Source organism: Salmo salar, chromosome 06, assembly GCF_965601325.2.
Source record: "Salmo salar chromosome 06, fSalSal1, whole genome shotgun sequence".
NCBI lineage: Eukaryota > Metazoa > Chordata > Actinopteri > Salmoniformes > Salmonidae > Salmo > Salmo salar.
In genome coordinates, this window is record NC_138296.1 from 14,095,952 (window position 1) to 14,114,522 (window position 18,571).

General features: G+C 42.2%; 2 protein-coding genes across 3 annotated transcripts in view; both read right to left on the reverse strand.

Moving 5' to 3' along the window:
- Positions 1 to 4,667: 4,667 nt before the first annotated feature.
- Positions 4,668 to 12,557, reverse strand: LOC106606287 (uncharacterized). Its single transcript, XM_014202431.3, has 3 exons — positions 12,045 to 12,557; positions 8,433 to 8,631; positions 4,668 to 8,293 (listed from the first exon to the last, which is right to left on the reverse strand). The coding sequence occupies exons 1-3, from the start codon at positions 12,051 to 12,053 to the stop codon at positions 6,795 to 6,797; spliced, it is 1,707 nt and encodes a 568-aa protein (XP_014057906.2). The 5' UTR covers positions 12,054 to 12,557; the 3' UTR covers positions 4,668 to 6,794.
- An 863-nt stretch (positions 12,558 to 13,420) lies between these two features.
- The window catches only part of LOC106594314 (serine/threonine-protein kinase LMTK1), a 75,743-nt gene continuing 70,592 nt past the window's right edge, over positions 13,421 to 18,571 (reverse strand). For both annotated transcript variants that reach the window (XM_082976063.1, XM_082976064.1), the window contains one exon: positions 13,421 to 17,966. In XM_082976063.1, the coding sequence (XP_082832189.1) occupies positions 17,938 to 17,966 (29 nt within the window). In that variant the 3' untranslated portion in view covers positions 13,421 to 17,937. The remainder of the gene's footprint in view (positions 17,967 to 18,571) is intronic.

Consider the following 18,571-nt stretch of genomic DNA (forward strand, 5'->3'; position numbering starts at 1 on the left):
GCTGTACAGAAACCCAGCCTAAAACCCCAAACAGCAAGCAAAGCATGTGAAAGAAGCACGGTGGCTAGGAAAAACTCCCTAGGAAAAACTCCCTAGAAAGGCCAAAAACCTAGGAAGAAACCTAGAGAGGAACCAGGCTATGAGGGGTGGCCAGTCCTCTTCTGGCTGTGCAGGGTGGATATTATAACAGAACATGGTCAAAATGTTAAAATGTTCATAAATGACCAGCATGGTCAAATAATAATAATCATAGTAGTTGTCGAGGGTGCAACAAGCACGTCCGGTGAACAGGTCAGGGTTCCATAGCCGCAGGCAGAACAGTTGAAACTGGAGCAGCAGCACGGCCAGGTGGACTGGGGACAGCAAGGAGTCATCATACCAGGTAGTCCTGAGGCATGGTCCTAGGGCTCAGGTCCTCCGAGAGAAAGACAGAAAGAGAGAAAGAGAGAATTAGAGAGAGCATATTTAAATACACACAGGACACCGGATAAGACAAGAGAAATACTCCAGATGTAACAGACTGACCCTAGCCCCCCGACACATAAACTACTGCAGCATAAATACTGGAGGCTGAGACAGGAGGGATCAGAAGACACTGTGGCTCCATCCGATGATACCCCCGGACAGGGCCAAACAGGCAGGATATAACCCCACCCACTTTGCCAAAGCACAGCCCCCACACCACTAGAGGGATGTCTCCAACCACCAACTTACCGTCCTAAGACAAGGCCGAGTATAGCCCACAACGATCTCCGCCATGGCACAACCCAAGGGGGGGGCGCCAACCCAGACAGGAAGACCACGTCAGTGACTCAACCCACTCAAGTGACGCACCCCTCCCATGGACGGCATGGAAGAACACCAGTAGGCCAGTGACTCAGCCCCTGTAAAAGGGTTAGAGGCAGAGAATCCCAGTGGAAAGAGGGGAACCGGCAAGGCAGAGACAGCAAGGGCGGTTCGTTGCTCCAGCCTTTCCGTTCACCTTCACACTCCTGGGCCAGACTATACTTAATCATAGGACCTACTGAAGAGATAAGTCTTCAGTAAAGACTTAAAGGTTGAGACTGGGTCTGCGTCTCTCACATTGGTAGGCAGACCATTCCATAAAAATGGAGTGGTTTGAAAGGAATCAGTGTATAACTGCAAGCGTTGCAAAGCAATCACTAGCCTACTATTCAGTGGAGAGGATGTGTGGTCCAATTCTGGGTTTAAGGTCTCTTTTCCAAGCTTAAAAGGATAAACATTCACATACAACATCATGGGCCAGAAAATGTTGAATATATTGGCCATGCTGTCAATCCAGCATGACTTCTGCCAAAAAAAAGCCGGTACCGATTAATCGGCCGATTAAAAAAATTATTATTTTTTATTTGTAATAATGACAATTACAACAATACTGAATGAACACTTATTTTAACTTAATATAATACATCAATAAAATCAATTTAGCCTCAAATAAATAATGAAACATGTTCAATTTGGTTTAAATAATGCAAAAACAAAGTGTTGGAGAAGAAAGTAAAAGTGCACTATGTGCCATGTAAAAAAAGCTAACGTTTAAGTTCCTTGCTCAGAACATGAGAACATATAAAAGCTGGTGGTTCCTTTTAACATGAGTCTTCAATATTCCCAGGTAAGAAGTTTTAGGTTCTAGTTATTATAGGAATTATAGGACTATTTCTCTCTATACGATTTGTATTTCATATACCTTTGACTATTGGATGTTCTTATAGGCACTTTAGTATTGCCAGTGTAACAGTATAGCTTCCGTCCCTCTCATCGCTCCTACCTGGGCTCGAACCAGGAACACATTGACAACAGCCACCCTCGAAGCAGCGTTACCCATGTAGAGGAAGGTAAACAACTACTCCAAGTCTCAGAGCAAGTGACGTTTGAAACGCTATTAGCGTGCACCCTCTAACTAGCTAGCCATTTCACATCGGTTACACCAGCCTAATCTTGGGAGTTGGCAGGCTTGAAGTCATAAACAGCGCAATGCATTGCGAAGGGCTGCTAGCAAACGCAAAAAATTGCTGTTTGTATGAACGCTTACGAGCCTGCTGCTGCCTACCATCGCTCAGTCAGACTGCTATATCAAATCATAGACTTAATTATAACATAATAACACACAGAAATACGAGCCTTAGGTCATTAATACGGTCGAATCCGGAAACTATCATCTCGAAAACAAAACGTTTTTCCTGTCAGTGCAATACGGAACCGTTCCGTATTTTATCTAACTGGTGGCATCTCTAAGTCTAAATATTCCTGTTACATTGAACAACCTTCAATGTTATGTCATAATTACGTAAAATTCTGGCATATTACTTCGCAACGAGCAAGGCGGACCAAACTGTTGCATATACCCTGACTGCGTGCAATTAACGCAAAATGACACAATTTCACCTGGTTAATATTGCCTGCTAATGTGGATTTCTTTTAGCTAAATATGCAGGTTTAAAAATATATACTTCTGTGTATTGATTTTAAGAAAAGCATTGATGTTTATGGTTAGGTAGATTGGTGAAACGATTGTGCTTTTTTCGCAAATGCGCTTTTGTGTAATCATCCCCGTTTGGCGAAGTCGGCTGTCTTTGTTAGGAAGAAATAGTCTTCACAGTTCGCAGCGGCCCAAACTGCTGCATATACCCTGACTCTGTTTCCAAGAGAAGTGACACATTTTCCCTAGTTAAAAGAAATTCATGTTAGCAGGCAATATTAACTAAATATGCAGGTTTAAAAATATATACATGTGTATTGATTTTAAGAAAGGCATTGATGTTTATGGTTGGAGCAACGTATACCTAAGTGATTATATGCAACGCAGGACAGGCTAGATAAACTAGTAATATCATCAATCATGTGTAGTTAACTAGAGATTATGATTGACTGATTGTTTTTTATATGATACGTTTAATGCTAGCTAGCAACTTACCTTGGCTTCTTACTGCATTTGCGTAACAGGCAGGCTCCTCGTGGAGTGCAATGTAAAGCAGGTGGTTAGAGCGTTGGACTAGTTAACCTTAAGGTTGCAAGATTGAATCCTTGAGCTGACAAGGTAAAAATCTGTCGTTCTGCCCCTGAACAAGGCAGTTAACCCACCGTTCCTAGGCCGCCATTGAAAATAAGAATGTGTTCCTAACTAACTTGCCTAGTTAAATAAAGGTCTAAAAAAATATATATTTTAATCGGCCATTAATCAGCCATTACGATTAATCGGTCGACCTCTACTTGTTACCTGTATAAAAGACAGAGTTGCAATGATCATGAGAACGATGAGGAATCAGCCCAGAACTACACGGGAGGATCTTGTCAATGATCTCAAGGCAGCTGGGACCATAGTCACCAAGAAAACAATTGGTAACACACTACGCCGTGAAGGACTGAAATCCTGCAGCGCCCGCAAGGTCCCCCTGCTCAAGAAAGCACATATACATGCCCGTCTAAAGTTTGCCAATGAACATCTGATTGATTCAGAGGACAACTGGGTGAAAGTGTTGTGGTCAGATGAGACCAAAATGGAGCTCTTTGGCATCAACTCAACTCGCCATGTTTGGAGGAGGAGGAATGCTGCCTACGACCTCAAGAACACCATCCCCACCGTCAAACATGGAGGTGGAAAAATTATGCTTTGGGGGTGTTTTTCTGCTAAGGGGACCGGACAACTTCACCGCATCAAAGGGACGATGGACGGGGCCATGTACCGTCAAATCTTGGGTGAGAACCTCCTTCCCTCAGCCAGGGCATTGAAAATGGGTCGTGGATGGGTATTCCAGGATGACAATGACCCAAAACACACGGCCAAGGCAACAAAGGAGTGGCTCAAGAAGAAGCACATGAAGATCCTGGAGTGGCCTAGCAAGTCTCCAGACCTTAATCCCATAGAAAATCTGTGGAGGGAGCTGAAGGTTCGAGTTGCCAAACGTCAGCCTCAAAACCTTAATGACTTGGACAAGATCTGCAAAGAGGAGTGGGACAAAATCCCTCCTGAGATGTGTGCAAACCTGGTGGCCAACTATAAGAAACGTCTGACCTCTGTGATTGCCAACAAGGGTTTTGCCACCAAGTACTAAGTCATGTTTTGCAGAGGGGTCAAATACTTATTTCCCTCATTTAAATGCAAATCATTTTATAACATTTTTGAGATGCGTTTTTCTGGATATTTTTTTTGTTATTCTGTCTCTCACTGTTCAAATAAACCTACCATTAAAATTATAGACTGATCATTTCTTTGTCAATGGGCAAACGTACAAAATCAGCAAGGCATCAAATACTACTTTCCCTCACTGTAACAAAATGTGGAAAAAGTCAAGGGGTCTGAATACTTTCCGAATGCACTGTAAATAGTCTGGGTAGCTACTTGATTAACTGTTTGGCAGTCTTATGGCTTGGGGGTAGAAGCTGTTCAGGAACCTTTTGGTCCCAGACTTGGTGCTCCGGAACCGCTTGCCGTGAGGTAGCAGAGGGAACAGTATGACTTGGGTGGCTGGAGCCTGACCATTTTTAAGGCCTTCCTCTGACATGACCTGGTATAGAGGTCCTGGATGGCAGGGAGTTCGGCGCTAATGATGTACTGTGCCGTATGTATTACCCTCTTGTCGTGTCTTCGGCTATGCCGGATTAAGTGATATGACATGCTATTCTATAAAATCCTTTCTCTGTAATTAATATCACCCGATTGAGCTAATTATGTAAATGTAATTAACTAGAAAGTAGGGGCACCACGGAAGAACGTTTATAGAGCTGTTAACTTCCGAATAAACTCTTAAAGACCTAGTAATCTTTTACATCAATAGCAGTCCACATTAATCGTCACCTTATTTTCAGTCTCATATGAAAGTTGTAAATTCTTGGTTATCTTCACAAACCCTGGCTATCAAGTTGAATCAGCAATACAAAATTGGGTTTAATTATTTATTTACCAAATACCTAAACTAATCACATAGAATTACATATACACAGAATACAAATTATGTCATACAGAAAACGTCCCTGGTGGACGGAACCTGTATGAGGCTTGTTACACAAAGAGAGGGGGTTGGGCTTGAATGAAAGAGCGGGAAGCCTGAGTAACAAAGGGAGAAGCTGTGCTATCATAAATACAGAATCTTATGCATTCTAAATTACCGCCCATTTGGAAAAGGAAAATGCAATAAATATTTACTCTGAGCTGCGCTTCGGTAGGTTGGTCGTAGATGCTGGCCGGGTTGGCCAACAGAGATCTTCCTGTCCTCGGAAGAATGTCTCTGGTGGTAAATTGGATACGTTGTAGTATCTTCGTTGTGTGTTAGACTGGATCCGTCGTCCGTCCTTTCCTAGCCCACGTTTACAGCAGCCGCTGCTAACTCAACGGCTAGGAAGTATCACTTCTGTAGTGAATAAGAGTTCCAAGTTCATACCATTCGCAACCAAAGCTCACGCCGAGGTTGGCTTAGTTCTGTACCTTATATGTGAGTCCTTTTAACGCAGAGGCTACAGACCTCACGTACCCGGAACAGCTGGTTACCTTTTCGTCAAAGGCTTATATAGTGGAGAGGGAGAAGGGTGTGTTTCATCGTTTATAACCCCTGTCTCTTCACAGGGGCGGGCCACTGATTAAGCAGGGCACTTTCCTTATGAAAACCCAATTATCTCATTTGGAAGCTAAAATTACATTTAATCTTCTAACAAACAGTTTCAATATCAAACATTTAAATTGCACAACAATTCCATGTGAATCTGATAACTAGAATGTGTAGACTTTCCCAGGTACAGTTTATGTCGTTCTGTCATCAGTCATAATGTCTCAGATGACAACCGAACTGACATCCATACTCATTAAGTTCCAACGCATATTTCCAACTGGTTCTATTACCGAAATATGGTTCCTTTCCCCCACTTGTTTGATGTTCCCAGACTCTCTATATTTAACAAAGGCTATTCAAAAGTCCTTCAGTAGGGTCAGAGAGAGAGGGGAAGGGAGAAAGGTATTTATGGGGGGTCATGACACTCTGTAGCGCCTTGCGGATGCATGCTAAGCAGTTGCCATACCAAGCGGGGATGCAGCCTGTCAAGATGCTCTCAATGGAGCAGCTGTACAACTTTGAGGATCTGAGGGCCCGTGACAAATCTTTTCAGCCTCCTGAGGGGTAAGAGGCGTTGTTGTGCCCTCTTCACGACTGAGGAACTTGAAGCTTTCGACCCGCTCCACTACAGCCCCGTTAATGCGTTCGGCCCTCAGTTTCCTGTAGCCCACAATAAACTTCTTTGTCTTGGCCACGTTGAGGGAGTGGTTGTTGTCTTGGCATCACACTGCCAGGTCTCTGACCTCTTCCCTATAGGCTGTCGAGAGAAAAGAAAAGCTCTACCACCCTTGTGTCATCTGTAAACTTAATGATGGTGTTGGAGTCATGCACAGCCACTCAGTCATGGGTGAACAGAGTACAGTCTGGATTTGAACCAGGTTGTCCGTAGTGATGCCTTGTGGTTGAAGACTGAGATGGTCTTAGACCACTGCGCCACTTGATTTAATAATAATAATAATAATAATAATAATAGTATTATGAGTATATGAAAGAATACAATGATCAACCCCCACCCTCCCACACACAGGTTCATTATGACATCTTCTATGATGACAATGATCCATTTAAAAACACAATGTGTGATATTACATAGACACAGGGGAGACCTGATCCTAGATCAGAGCTGCATATTATGCTCCAGAGGTTACCATGGTGATCAGACTAAGTCAACTGTTTAAGAATGGTAGATGGATATGACTGTTGACTAGATGTTTTCTATTTCACATATATTTAGGGATCTGGAACTGGATAGGAGGGAGATGAAATATGGCACATTGTTGCTTTCTGGTGTTTTTTCATTGGCCCTAAATGAGAAAAGCTCTTTCCACAAAGACAGACATAAGGTTTCTCTCCAGTGTGTGTTCGCTGGTGTGAATTCAGTGTCCCTGATTGACTGAATCTCTTCCCACACTGATCACAGCTATAAGGCTTCTCTCCAGTGTGTATTCGCTGGTGTGTAGTCAGGCTGTCAGTTAGAGCAAAGCTCTTCCCACACTGATCACAGCTATAAGGCTTCTCTCCTGTGTGTGTTCGCAGGTGTCTATTCAGGTGTTCTGATAGAGCAAAGCTCTTCCCACACTGATCACAGTTGTAAGGCTTCTCTCCAGTGTGTGTTCGCTGGTGTCTATTCAGGGAGGAAGCTCGAGCAAAGCTCTTCCCACACTGATCACAGCTGTAAGGCTTCTCTCCAGTGTGTGTTCGCTGGTGTCTATTCAGGGTGGAAGCTAGAGAAAAGCTCTTTCCACATAGACAAACATAAGTTCTCTCTCCAGTGTGTGTTCGATGGTGTCTAGTCAGGGAGGAAGCTCGAGCACAGCACTTCCCACAATGATAACAGCTGTAAGGTTTTTCTCCTGTGTGTGTTCGCTGGTGTGTAGTCAGGGTGGAAGCTAGAGCAAAGCTCTTCCCACACTGATCACAGCTATAAGGCTTCACTCCAGTGTGTGTTATCTGGTGTGTAGTCAGCTCTCCTGACCGAGCAAAGCATTTCCCACACTGATCACAGCTATAAGGTTTCTCTCCACTGTGTATGCGCTGGTGTGTAGTTAGTTTTTCTGAAACAGAAAAGCTCTTTCCACACTGATGACAGCTATAAGGCTTCTCTCCAGTGTGTATACGCTGGTGTATGGTTAGGGCTCCTGCACTAACAAAACCTTTCCCACAATCAAGGCAGGGGTATGGCTTCTCCCCTGTATGAATTCTCAGATGAAATTTTAACGTGTGAGAAGCAGTGAAACTCTTCCCACACTGTGAGCATCTGTAAGGTTTCTCTCCTGTATGGCTTCTTCTGTGTACTTTAAGACCCCCTGGACACGTGAAACTCTTCCCACACTGAGAGCAGCTATACGGTTTCTCTCCTGTATGGATTCTCAGATGAGATTTTAAAGTGTTAGATGCAGCAAACCTCTTTCCACACTGAGAGCAGTAGTACGGTTTCTCTCCTGTGTGGATTCTTAGATGATATTTTAAGGTGTTAGATGCAGCAAAAGAGTTCCCACATTGAGGGCAGCAGTATGGTTTCCCTCCGGTGTGACTCCGCTGGAGAATTAAGGACCTTTGTGTAGTGAACCTCTTCCCAAAGTCAGAGCAGTAGTGGTGAGGTTTATTCCCTGTACGTCTCTGCTGGAGTTTCTTGAGATTATTCTCTGTCTCGTCAGCATCATGATGTTGTTGAGGCTCCCCAGATGATAAGTGCCCCCCACTGAGAGAACGACGGTTAGGGGTTTCCCCTGTGAAACAAAGACATTGAATAACTAAGTTTTGGAAATATGGGTCCCTAAACAAATATTATCAGAAATATTCAGTATATTTTGTATCTATCAATTAACAGAAGTTGCAGAAGCAGATTGTAGTCTAATCCACACACACCATTGTTCTTACTTGATGAAATCAAATCTCCATCTCCCTCCTTCTCGTGTCCCCCTCTCGAAGTTCCACTCTTCCCTTGTGTTTTCCTGCAGTCGACCAGCCGCACAGACACCCTCTTCAGATTTAGCAGTAAGGCGCTACTGGGAGAGTTACAACCCGGGCACTCCGGCAGGGTGGAGGGGGACGAGCTAGCTCTGTCCTGGTGAACACAGGAGGTATTGTACATAGAAAATAATTTCAGCACTTTGGAAGTGGTATATATTTTTTTACTCTTAGTACAAATTTCAAAACTGATAACACTTGCATATTCTGAGTTTAAAGGTAGACGCCGCGATATGACGTAGGCTAGATGCACAAAGTAAACAGCATAGTGGGTCAATTGCCGCAATAACCCAGAGCGTTGAAGCACGAGGCTAAACTTCCCAACTGTTTTGGTCTTGTGGTAACCATGCTGGAACAGCGTGAAGCGTACCCGTGCACATACATGCACAGATACATTGTGTGACTGTGTGAGAGCAAAGTCTTGCATCTCGCTCATTGCAATATTTGCTGCTTGTGGCGTCATTTTGCTGAGTCTACTTTAATGTAGCCTATTTTACAGTGGCTATGCAATTTAGTAGACAAGACACTTATGTTCCCTTGTCAAGACATCTATTTTATAGTAAGAATTAAAAAACGAAATTGTTTGACGTAAGAAGTAGGTATTGGTCTGAAGCCGAAAAAGATAGGAAATTCACGAGCACCACAATGCCTACTCCACCCATGCTCTACCAAGGTTTTACAGCCCACAGTATTGCTCTACTACAGTAGCTTTGTTGGTCTATTGTATTTTGAACAATTTGTATGCAGGTTGCTTAGGATTCAAACCTTGTGAATTTCCTTTCTTTTTCCAGCTTCAGACCAATGCCTACTTCTAACTTAAAACTTTGTTTTGAGATTCCCTGGTTTTTACACTGGAAGGTGATTTTCTTTTAAAAAGGTGCATTATACAACATTTCATTACATTAACCAAGTCTGCCATTGGCAGTGCTACTGTAAACTTTAATTTGGCCTCTGCCAAAAGGCCTAGGCCTTAATGGCACAGGTGGTGTGCTTGCCACGGTTTCTGGTTTAAACCCTGGTCTGCTAGATGTTGCCCTCTAATAGCTGAAATCCGTTTTGAACTAACTATTAAAGTATGTTTAGAATTGACCATGGATAGTCAAAGGTAATTGTCTGCAGCTTTCAGAAGGTGAATAGCTCAATTAATTGTGACAGTCTTGCATTGTAAAATATGACTAAATTCCCATTGAAAGCAAAGTCAAGGAAAATGGTTTTAAGTCATTGACTTAAAAGTTGTATTCTTGAAGGTTGCATAACTTAGCCATAGAAACTAAACAAAGAAATCCCCATGCACACTAGAGACGTCTTTCTTGTGCCTTTTACAGCTTGTTTTAGCCTAAAGCATTGCAGCTATGCATCCTATACATTTAAATAATCAGGGGTTGGCTAGCCCAGCATCCAGATCGGATCTGTAAATACAATGAAGCCAGTCGAATGGCAGAGTTGTTAGTTTGGCCACTGTTGATCAGCACAGACTTGGATAAAAATGTCAAGACAGGAGAAGGAGCATACTGGAATCTATTCTGGATGTTCGAAACTGGTGAGTTTGTCCTGATATTAGCAAGCATACATATGCTCACTGCCGTGCACAACATGCTGTTTACATGTGCATTTCTTTTCTCAACTAGTTTGAGTTGTGTCCTGTCTGACAGTGAAATATGGCTAGCTCTTACTGTCGCTTGGACAGTTTGCCCAAAGTTTGGTGTTGGTTTTGAACTAATGTAGTTAGCTAACTAGGCTTTGTGGAAAAATGTACAACTGGCATTTGGACGTGAACTATCTATCATTAGCTAGCTTCTATGTCGAGTTCAGCTGTTGTTGTCTGGCTCTAACTAGCTAATAGCTGAAGTCATTTGTGTAACAAACCTTCCATAAACAAATAGCTGGTTACCATTCCTTTGCCTGTTGGTTAGCTAGATAGATAACTTTCAGCTGACTGGTGTTAGCTAGCTACAGAGGCTAGCTGCTGGTCTTTGGACAAGCAAGCTAACGTTAGCTAATAGCAGCTGTATAGTTGCCGAGCAACTGAGATTTGGTTGAAAAGATGTTAGCATTATCAGAAAATCAGGGGTCGCACATCGTTGGTTCTTAATGGACGGAAATGTGCACGTGAGAGCGATACATTATACATGTAATAAAAACTGTTGCACCTACAAAGTTAGTCAATACATTTTTTTAATCCAATGGTCACTTAATGCAAACTATAGTCTCGTTTTATTACGACATCAATAATTTGAGCTAGGTAGGCACAGAAAATACTCTAAAAACTAAATTGCGAAGGACCCTGTTAGAAAACCGGTATAGAATGATTCGTAATGTCCGAACAGCTCATGACGAGAGAGGTGGGGAGTGTGTTGTGTACCTCCAATCATATTGATTTGGGAATTTTCATCGACATTGGTGTCATATTGGTTTAGATATGACGGTAGGGAGATTTGAATTTACAATGGGCTTCAGCCAATACATATTCTGTGCGTCTATAATATCATGGAATTTAACAAAAATAGAAAATAATAATTGCCAGTGCGCATTTCAGTTACTTCTCCAAAAGAGTAATAATTTGAAAAGGGCCTAAATGCGCTGAATTTTTAAAGACAATTATTTCAGGGTAATAAACCTTAGGACCTATTATTTACAGACGATTTGATTGGTTCTGCCTGAGATTTCCTAATGGATGAAACATTTCACAATGATTTGAATGACTGCGCCTTATTTACGTTTTACCCCATGACAGACATCTGTTTGGTGAGCAGGCTATTTTGGGAGGTTGAATGTGTGCTATAACCTAACGTGCCCATGCAGTTCCTTGTACTTGACAAAAAGCAATATCGAATTGCTATGGTGTCTGCTACTTATGTTGTAGACCGCTGTCTACCTGAACTTACACGATTGAAGTGATTTTTGTTTCACTGTCCGGCTATTCTAAAGAACAAGGTGTAGGCTAGGAGTAATTATTTCTCCATGGTTTTGACTTTACCTGCTCGTTGCGCACTGACTTGTATCAATCCCCTTACAAAAAAACATTGCATTCAGAGTGCAACTGCAGTATCTTTCAAATACTGTGTCCAAAATACGTTTTTTTTACTGCAGTAATTGTGCAGTTACAGTGCAGTACACCGCAGTTATTCTGCAATTACTGCGTCCAGAATACCACAGTCGACTGCAGTTACTGCAATTTTACTGCAGTTTCAAAACAGCAATCATTTTGTGTAATGGTTTGTGTGCGATAGGCTAGAAGGTTACTTTGTTGAAGGACAAAATATCCCAACAAGTTAATTACCGCCATGGTTTATTTTGTCCAGCTGTTCAGATGTAACGCATTGATGTGGAAGATCAAAGATTATGAAAACTAGACCAAGACATTTTATACAGTAGAGCTATAGGCTACTGTTAGTTTACCAAACTCACCTTTTTATGCCACACAGCAGAGATATAATGTTAAAAGTTAACTGAACATATAATTGTATACAGCGGAGCTATTCACTACTGTTAAAAGGCAACCACACTTACCAAATCCATCAAGGAAGCTACTGTTTCTTCACATGAAAAGAAATGTGTAGGCAACAGTCATAGCGTTCAGATAGATTATACCAGAGCAATCAAACATCTAATTAAATATCAGAACACGATTTAAATTGTGACAAATAAACGTCTCATGTAGGCTGACCTTACTTCAGAAAAATTATTTGCAAAGAGTTCACCTGATCTATAAAAGTCAAGAAAACGTTCAACAACACCCTTTTCAAGAATCCTGTTGTCTGCTACCTCCTACTTTTACCCAAGAGCCACTTGGAACACAACGTACTCTTCTTCTTCTTCGATGGGGTTTAACGGCGGTTGGAATCCAATGTTAATGGCGCATTATCGCTACCAGCTAGTAGGGGTATTGAAAAAAAAAAAAAAAAACGTGGGACATAGGATAAACGACATCATACCAAATAAAACACGTCAACTAAGAACCAATCCCACTTATTCAATCACAGTCCACTCCAAAATACATCCCTACACAGGCTCAGGGTTCTGTGATGGCAGTACATTCACTGACAGGATTTCTTGCACTGACTCGGCACAGCCCCCCAAAAAACGTTATGCGGCATTCACAAGGATTCCAATGTTCTTAGATTTCTTCTCCCTTGTGTTGTACAGTTTATGACCATTGCAATAAATAATACAAAGTCCCCCTTTTTACCATGTAGCATTTCACTATTCCTTGGTTGATGAGAACCCTTCACTGGTCGTGGTCGCTCTACTACCATTGTTTATTCCCCATCACTCGTTCCTTCCAATTTTCTCACCGCCTCCAGATAGGAGACACACTGGACACTACTTACCCTTGCCACCTCATTCTCACTCACCCTAACAGGGCACTCCAGGAATTCAGGCGCATGTTCACCTCCACAGTTGCAGCATTTCCATTAATCTGGCATAAGATACTCTTCCCTTCTGCACACACTTGACACATGACCAAATATTTTACATTTATGACACTGAAGGGGCTTGTGCACTAAAGCTCTTACAGGTTATCTCATGAATCCTAACTTTATATGAGAAGGGAGAGACTCTTCATCAAAGAACAGTAGCAAGGATGAAGTTAATTTATTTTCTCTATGAGGACAATGTGCCGCCGGCAGTGGCGGATCACCTGGGGCCTCTGGTCAAGGAGTGTTTCACTGATTCCCAGGTTGCTAAAGACTACAAGCATGATGACAAATTACCCAATGGGTCATGATACTTTCCTGGTCTAAAAATGTGGGGGTGCAAAAACATACATTTGCAACCCTATTTTCAAAGTGGGAATGCTGCTGATTAATTTGCTCAATTGCTCAGGTGCCTATGCTCACATTAATTAATTACAGTAAACAAAGCAATAAATGTGACAGACAAAAGAGGAAAAAAACTGGCTTCATTTATTTGTCTTGAATTATACTTTAGCACGACAGCCATGAAACTGAGACATAGGCCTTGAGGAATGGAACTAGCCTGGATGCCAGTCGGTTTCTGCTCTCTTACCAACACCTTGTGGAATTGCTATGTCAAATGTTTGGCTTGACAGTGAGTTGGAAAGAGCACAAGCAGATCTGGGACCAAGCTAGAATGGATCTATAGAGTGATGATGATTTGGTATTTGGTATTTTATTAGAAGCAGCAGCTACTCTTCCTGGGGTCCATGATGGTGTTACTACTGGTGTACGGACCAACCCATCTCACCTACTCAAATCTCAACTAATATCAATTGTCTATTTAGCTTAGCCATTGGTTATTGTTGTCCTTTCTCTTTGGCAAATGGCCAACGTGCATAAAGATGGCAGAATTCAGATATGACATAATTGTTTTAGCACTATTCACTGTGTTTGAAAAATATGGCGCGCGACATGTTTTAGTGTGCCATTAAATCAGCACAATCTACCTTTTAGGATTTTCAAAATGGCCGCCGCCTTGAAGCTAAAATCGGGATCATGTATATTGTGCTAATGACAATACAGCGAACACAGGGAAACGAGGACTTTGTGGTAAGTGCAATCTTTACGCACCGCCACTATTTAGACAAGCCGGCATGGACTGGTTGAGGACTTATGCTCCACAGAGAGCGAAGAGGAGCGGGTAAGTAACTCCACAATCTGGCTGCAGTGGATTACTTTAAAGTGGTGTCTGAAATACGATGGCAGCAGTGTAGGTGCAAAGTTTTAGACTGACCCAATAAACCATTGAATTACTGTTCAAAATGTTGTATCAAGTCTGCCCAAATGTGCCTAATTGGTTTATTGATACATTTTATTGATACTCTCCTCAAAGAATAGCATAGTATTCTTTCACTGTTACTGTAAATTGGACAGTGCAGTTAGATTAACAAGAATTTAAGCTTTCTGCCCATATCAGATACGTCTATGTCCTGGGAAATTTTCTTGTTACTTAAAATGTCATGCTAATCACATTAGTGCACGTTAGCGCAACTGTCCCGTGGGAGGACACACACAATCCCGTAGAGGTTAAAGTTGTGTCTGAAATGGCCCCTATTCCCTATATAGTGCACAAATATTTGTATTTTTGTTTTTGCACTATACAGAGAATATAATTCCATTTCAGAAACAGACTCATATTGGTAGATAAGAAATACTAGGGGGAAAGTCTCTCTCCTTGCAGAATGTGAAAAACTTAAAAGGCAGGCAGAGAGAGAAAATAGAATTGGCCCTTTTAGTGACTCAGGAGAATCAGGGGGGTGAATGTATCAAGTGTCTCAGAGAATGAGTACTGATCTAAGATCAGGTCCTGCCTGTGTGATCTTATTTATTGCGATCTAAAAGGCCAAACTGATCCTAAGTCAGCACTCCTGCTTTGAGACGCTTGATACATGGCCCCGGAAGGAGAGGAGATGGTACAGCAGTAGTAAAACCAAGTCAAATGATCTTGAAACATGTTGATAACATTCATACACTATTATGTGAGATGTGTCAATCTGTAACCGTCCTGTTGCAATGTCTGTACACCTTGAACACCTGTAGAGATAACCATCTCTTACATGTAATAAAATAGACCTGCATTAGATGGTGTAGGTAGACCGGTGACAATCAGAGCTTCATGACAGATATAGTATAGACATGTAGTTGAATTGAAAGGCGCTCTTGCATTTAATCATACAGGGCTGGTTTCCCAGACACAGAATAAGTCCTGATCTCAAAACCTATTTTAATGGTGATTCTCTATTGAAAGTGTTTGTTAGTCCAGGACTATGATTCATCTGTGTCCAGGAAAACCGTCCAGAAGAGATATTATGACCAAACCAGTGTGGCTGTGGCTTCACCTGGGTGGGGTCCCAAATGCTCTATGGGCCCTGGTCGAAAGTAGTCTACTATAAAGGGCCCATTGGGTTCTGGTCAAAAGTAGTGCACTATAAAGGGAATAGGGTGCCATTTTAGGATGCAAATCTCTTCTATTCATCCCTCTTTTCTCTCCCTCCGTCACATTCCACTCATTGTATCGCTGGTTAAATGAAACGTGAGCAAAGCTACTGTATGAATCATTACATGGGCTAGACAGTAATGTATAATACTTTATAGCGTCCTTTATAATGCATTATAATAAACGTATAATGTTTTGTTACCAAATGACCCTTGAGTTTCCAGGGACAGACACAAACAGGGATCCTGGGTCACGTTCATTAGGGCACTTAACGGAAAAGGTTATGCGATGAAAAACGTTAATAAGCGTGTCTTATTGGACAAGTGGGCGGCAGGTCGAGCCAGTAGAGTCAGTAACCGAAAGGTTGCTGGATCGAATCCCCGAGCTGATAAGGTAAAATCTGTCGTTCTGCCCCTGAACAAGGCAGTTCCTCGGTAGGCTTTCATTGTAAATAAGAATTTGTTCTTAACTGACTTGCCTAGTTAAATATATATATAATTTTAAAGTCCAGATAGTCTCATTTCAGTACTTTTTCCCCCTAGTCATACCTAATGAATACGACCCTCATGGATCTATGCTGTAACAGATCCATTACATTAACATTACACACAGTGTTCTCCGCCTTATATTTTAGTCATGTAGACCCAACACAGGGGTGACCTGAAACGTAAATGCAGGTACAGTAGATGTATTTTCAACATTGATCTATAGGTGGTGCTACTAACAGGCTCCTACAGGCTCGGCTGAAATGGCACTCTATCAGGTTTTGTTCAGTACACGCTTCTACCCTAAATATATCTACTTTAGAGCTTCTCAACTGGCCTAATCATTCTAATAGAGGAAGTGCATTTTGAACAGATGTGGAGGTCTTCATTGACCAGAGAGAAGACACTTACCAAAAAATATTGCCATTAGAGTGCAGTATAACTGCAGTTTGCTGGAAATACTGTGTCCAAAATAACCATTTTTTTTTACTGCAGTCATTTGGCAGTGTAACTGCAGTTATTCTGCAATTACTGCATCCAAAATACCACAGTTGACTGCAGTTACTGCACTTGTACTGCAGTTTCAAAACGGCAACCTTTTTTTGTAAGGGGAGGAGTAACTAACGTTACAAAGAACTGTGAAACAGACACATAACAGTGTTACCAAGTTGTAAGCAGAGCCATATATATTATAACATACATACATTTCAACAGGGCTCTTGTTCTAATGATCTGTTATGTAAGGGATAATCAACCAGAGCTATGTGTTCTATGGAAAATAATGAACGATGTGGAAGGTGTGTTCCAGCTGACCTTCAACTTTTCCAGAGTATGCATAGAGCCCCAAGTTGATTATCCCTTTTATACCAGGGCTATAATTTAACACATTTGCTGCTAGAAATGTGTTAATTTGCAAGTAGAAATGTGTTTAACATCCACTGAAGTAGCTAGCAAGTTTACTAGACAGCGACAGTGGTTGCCTTGGTAACCAAACAAACAGACTTGCTAGTTTAGCTAACCAAACCATCAGTCCTAGCTCGCCATCATGAAAATCGAATTCAAACATGCCAATAATGTTTTCAATTGAACTTTTGCTTTCAAAAGCAGCTCAAACATATAATATGTAAGAACGAACTATAGTCTTTCTACCGTGCGTTATGCGGAAATAATGCACGCTCTAGAATGCCCTTCAAGCCAATCAGAAACACATATTCAACAATGCTATGGTATAACATCATAATAATACATTTTTTTATCCCTGAACTAAAACATCAGCAAGACCATCCACATTCTTGTGGCTTTGTCAAGGGGGCACAGTAAGTTTCGCAGCACCCCCACCCCTATTCCTCTGTCATTTTTAAAGGGCGGGGGTTTATTTTCATCTTTGAACCCCCACAGACAGCAGCTTCCTGTGGGGCGGTCATCAGACGTCATTCAATGGCTCCAGGGAAGCACTGTAACACTGTTCTAGAAGATCCAACCAGCCAATGAGCAAGCCGATGGAGGACCAAAGCAGCCAATGAGAGAGCAGCAATGAGACCAAGTCTGTCATTTTTCTTGTCTCTTTTTCCTTTCCACAAATGACTTGTCGCTAATGAACGTCAATGGTGATTTGAGCAAATAAGTTATTATTAATTGTCATAAGTGTAGATGTTATATATCTCTAATACATCTATATTATCAGTCACATTCTGCTTGGTTGTGGTCCTCTCAGGACTCTGTCATCATTCCTACAGCTATCTCTCTGTCTCTCTCTGGAGTAATAATACAAAGTAAGAGAAGGAACCATTTAAGGTGTTTGGTTGCATCCCAAATGGCACCCTGTTCCCTATGTTTTCCACTATTGTTGACCAGGGCACATAGGGAATAGGCTGTCATTTGGGATGTAGATGTTGTGTCACTACAATATGAGACATTGGCTCATACAGGGTCCTCAGGTGCTGGAGGTCTGAACACTTGGTAGTTATACTAGGAGAGGGATACACCCTCCTGTCATGGAGAAGACCCCTTCAATAATTCTTTCACTGCCTCTCTCCGTCTTCACTGGTCCCTGTGAGACAAGAGAAGAGGATTCGTTAGCGCAGATGTGACATTTCCCTTTTCACACTATCGTGTCGACCTAAACTGTACTGTGCTGCCCTTTCTTTTGACAGTACATTGTCCACTCCAGCAACTATGGTGGATGCATAACCACACCAGCCCAGTAAAGCTAGCTTGGACTCAGTATTGTGAACAGGGCACTACATAACCAGGCCAGTACAGCTAGGCTGGGCTCAGTACTGTGAGCAGGGCACCACGTAACCAGGCCAGTACAGATAGGCTGGGCTCAGTACTGTGAGCAGGGCACCACGTAACCAGGCCAGTACAGATAGGCTGGGCTCAGTATTGTGAGCAGGGCACCACGTAACCAGGCCAGTACAGATAGGCTGGGCTCAGTATTGTGAGCAGGGCACCACGTAACCAGGCCAGTACAGCTAGGCTGGGATCAGTATTGTGAACAGGACACTAGTGACTACTACAGTACCAGGGGAGTGTTTAACAGGACACTAGTGACTACTACAGTACTACAGTACCAGGGGAGTGTTTAACACGACACTAGTGACTACTACAGTACCAGGGGAGTGTTTAACAGGACACTAGTGACTACTACAGTAC

Bases quoted from the DNA above. Each gene is read 5' to 3' on its own strand.
- LOC106606287 (XM_014202431.3), bottom strand. The intron at 8,294-8,432 runs GTGTGTGTGGAT...TTTGTTTCACAG, and splicing joins TTCATCAAGTAAGAACAATG to GGGAAACCCCTAACCGTCGT.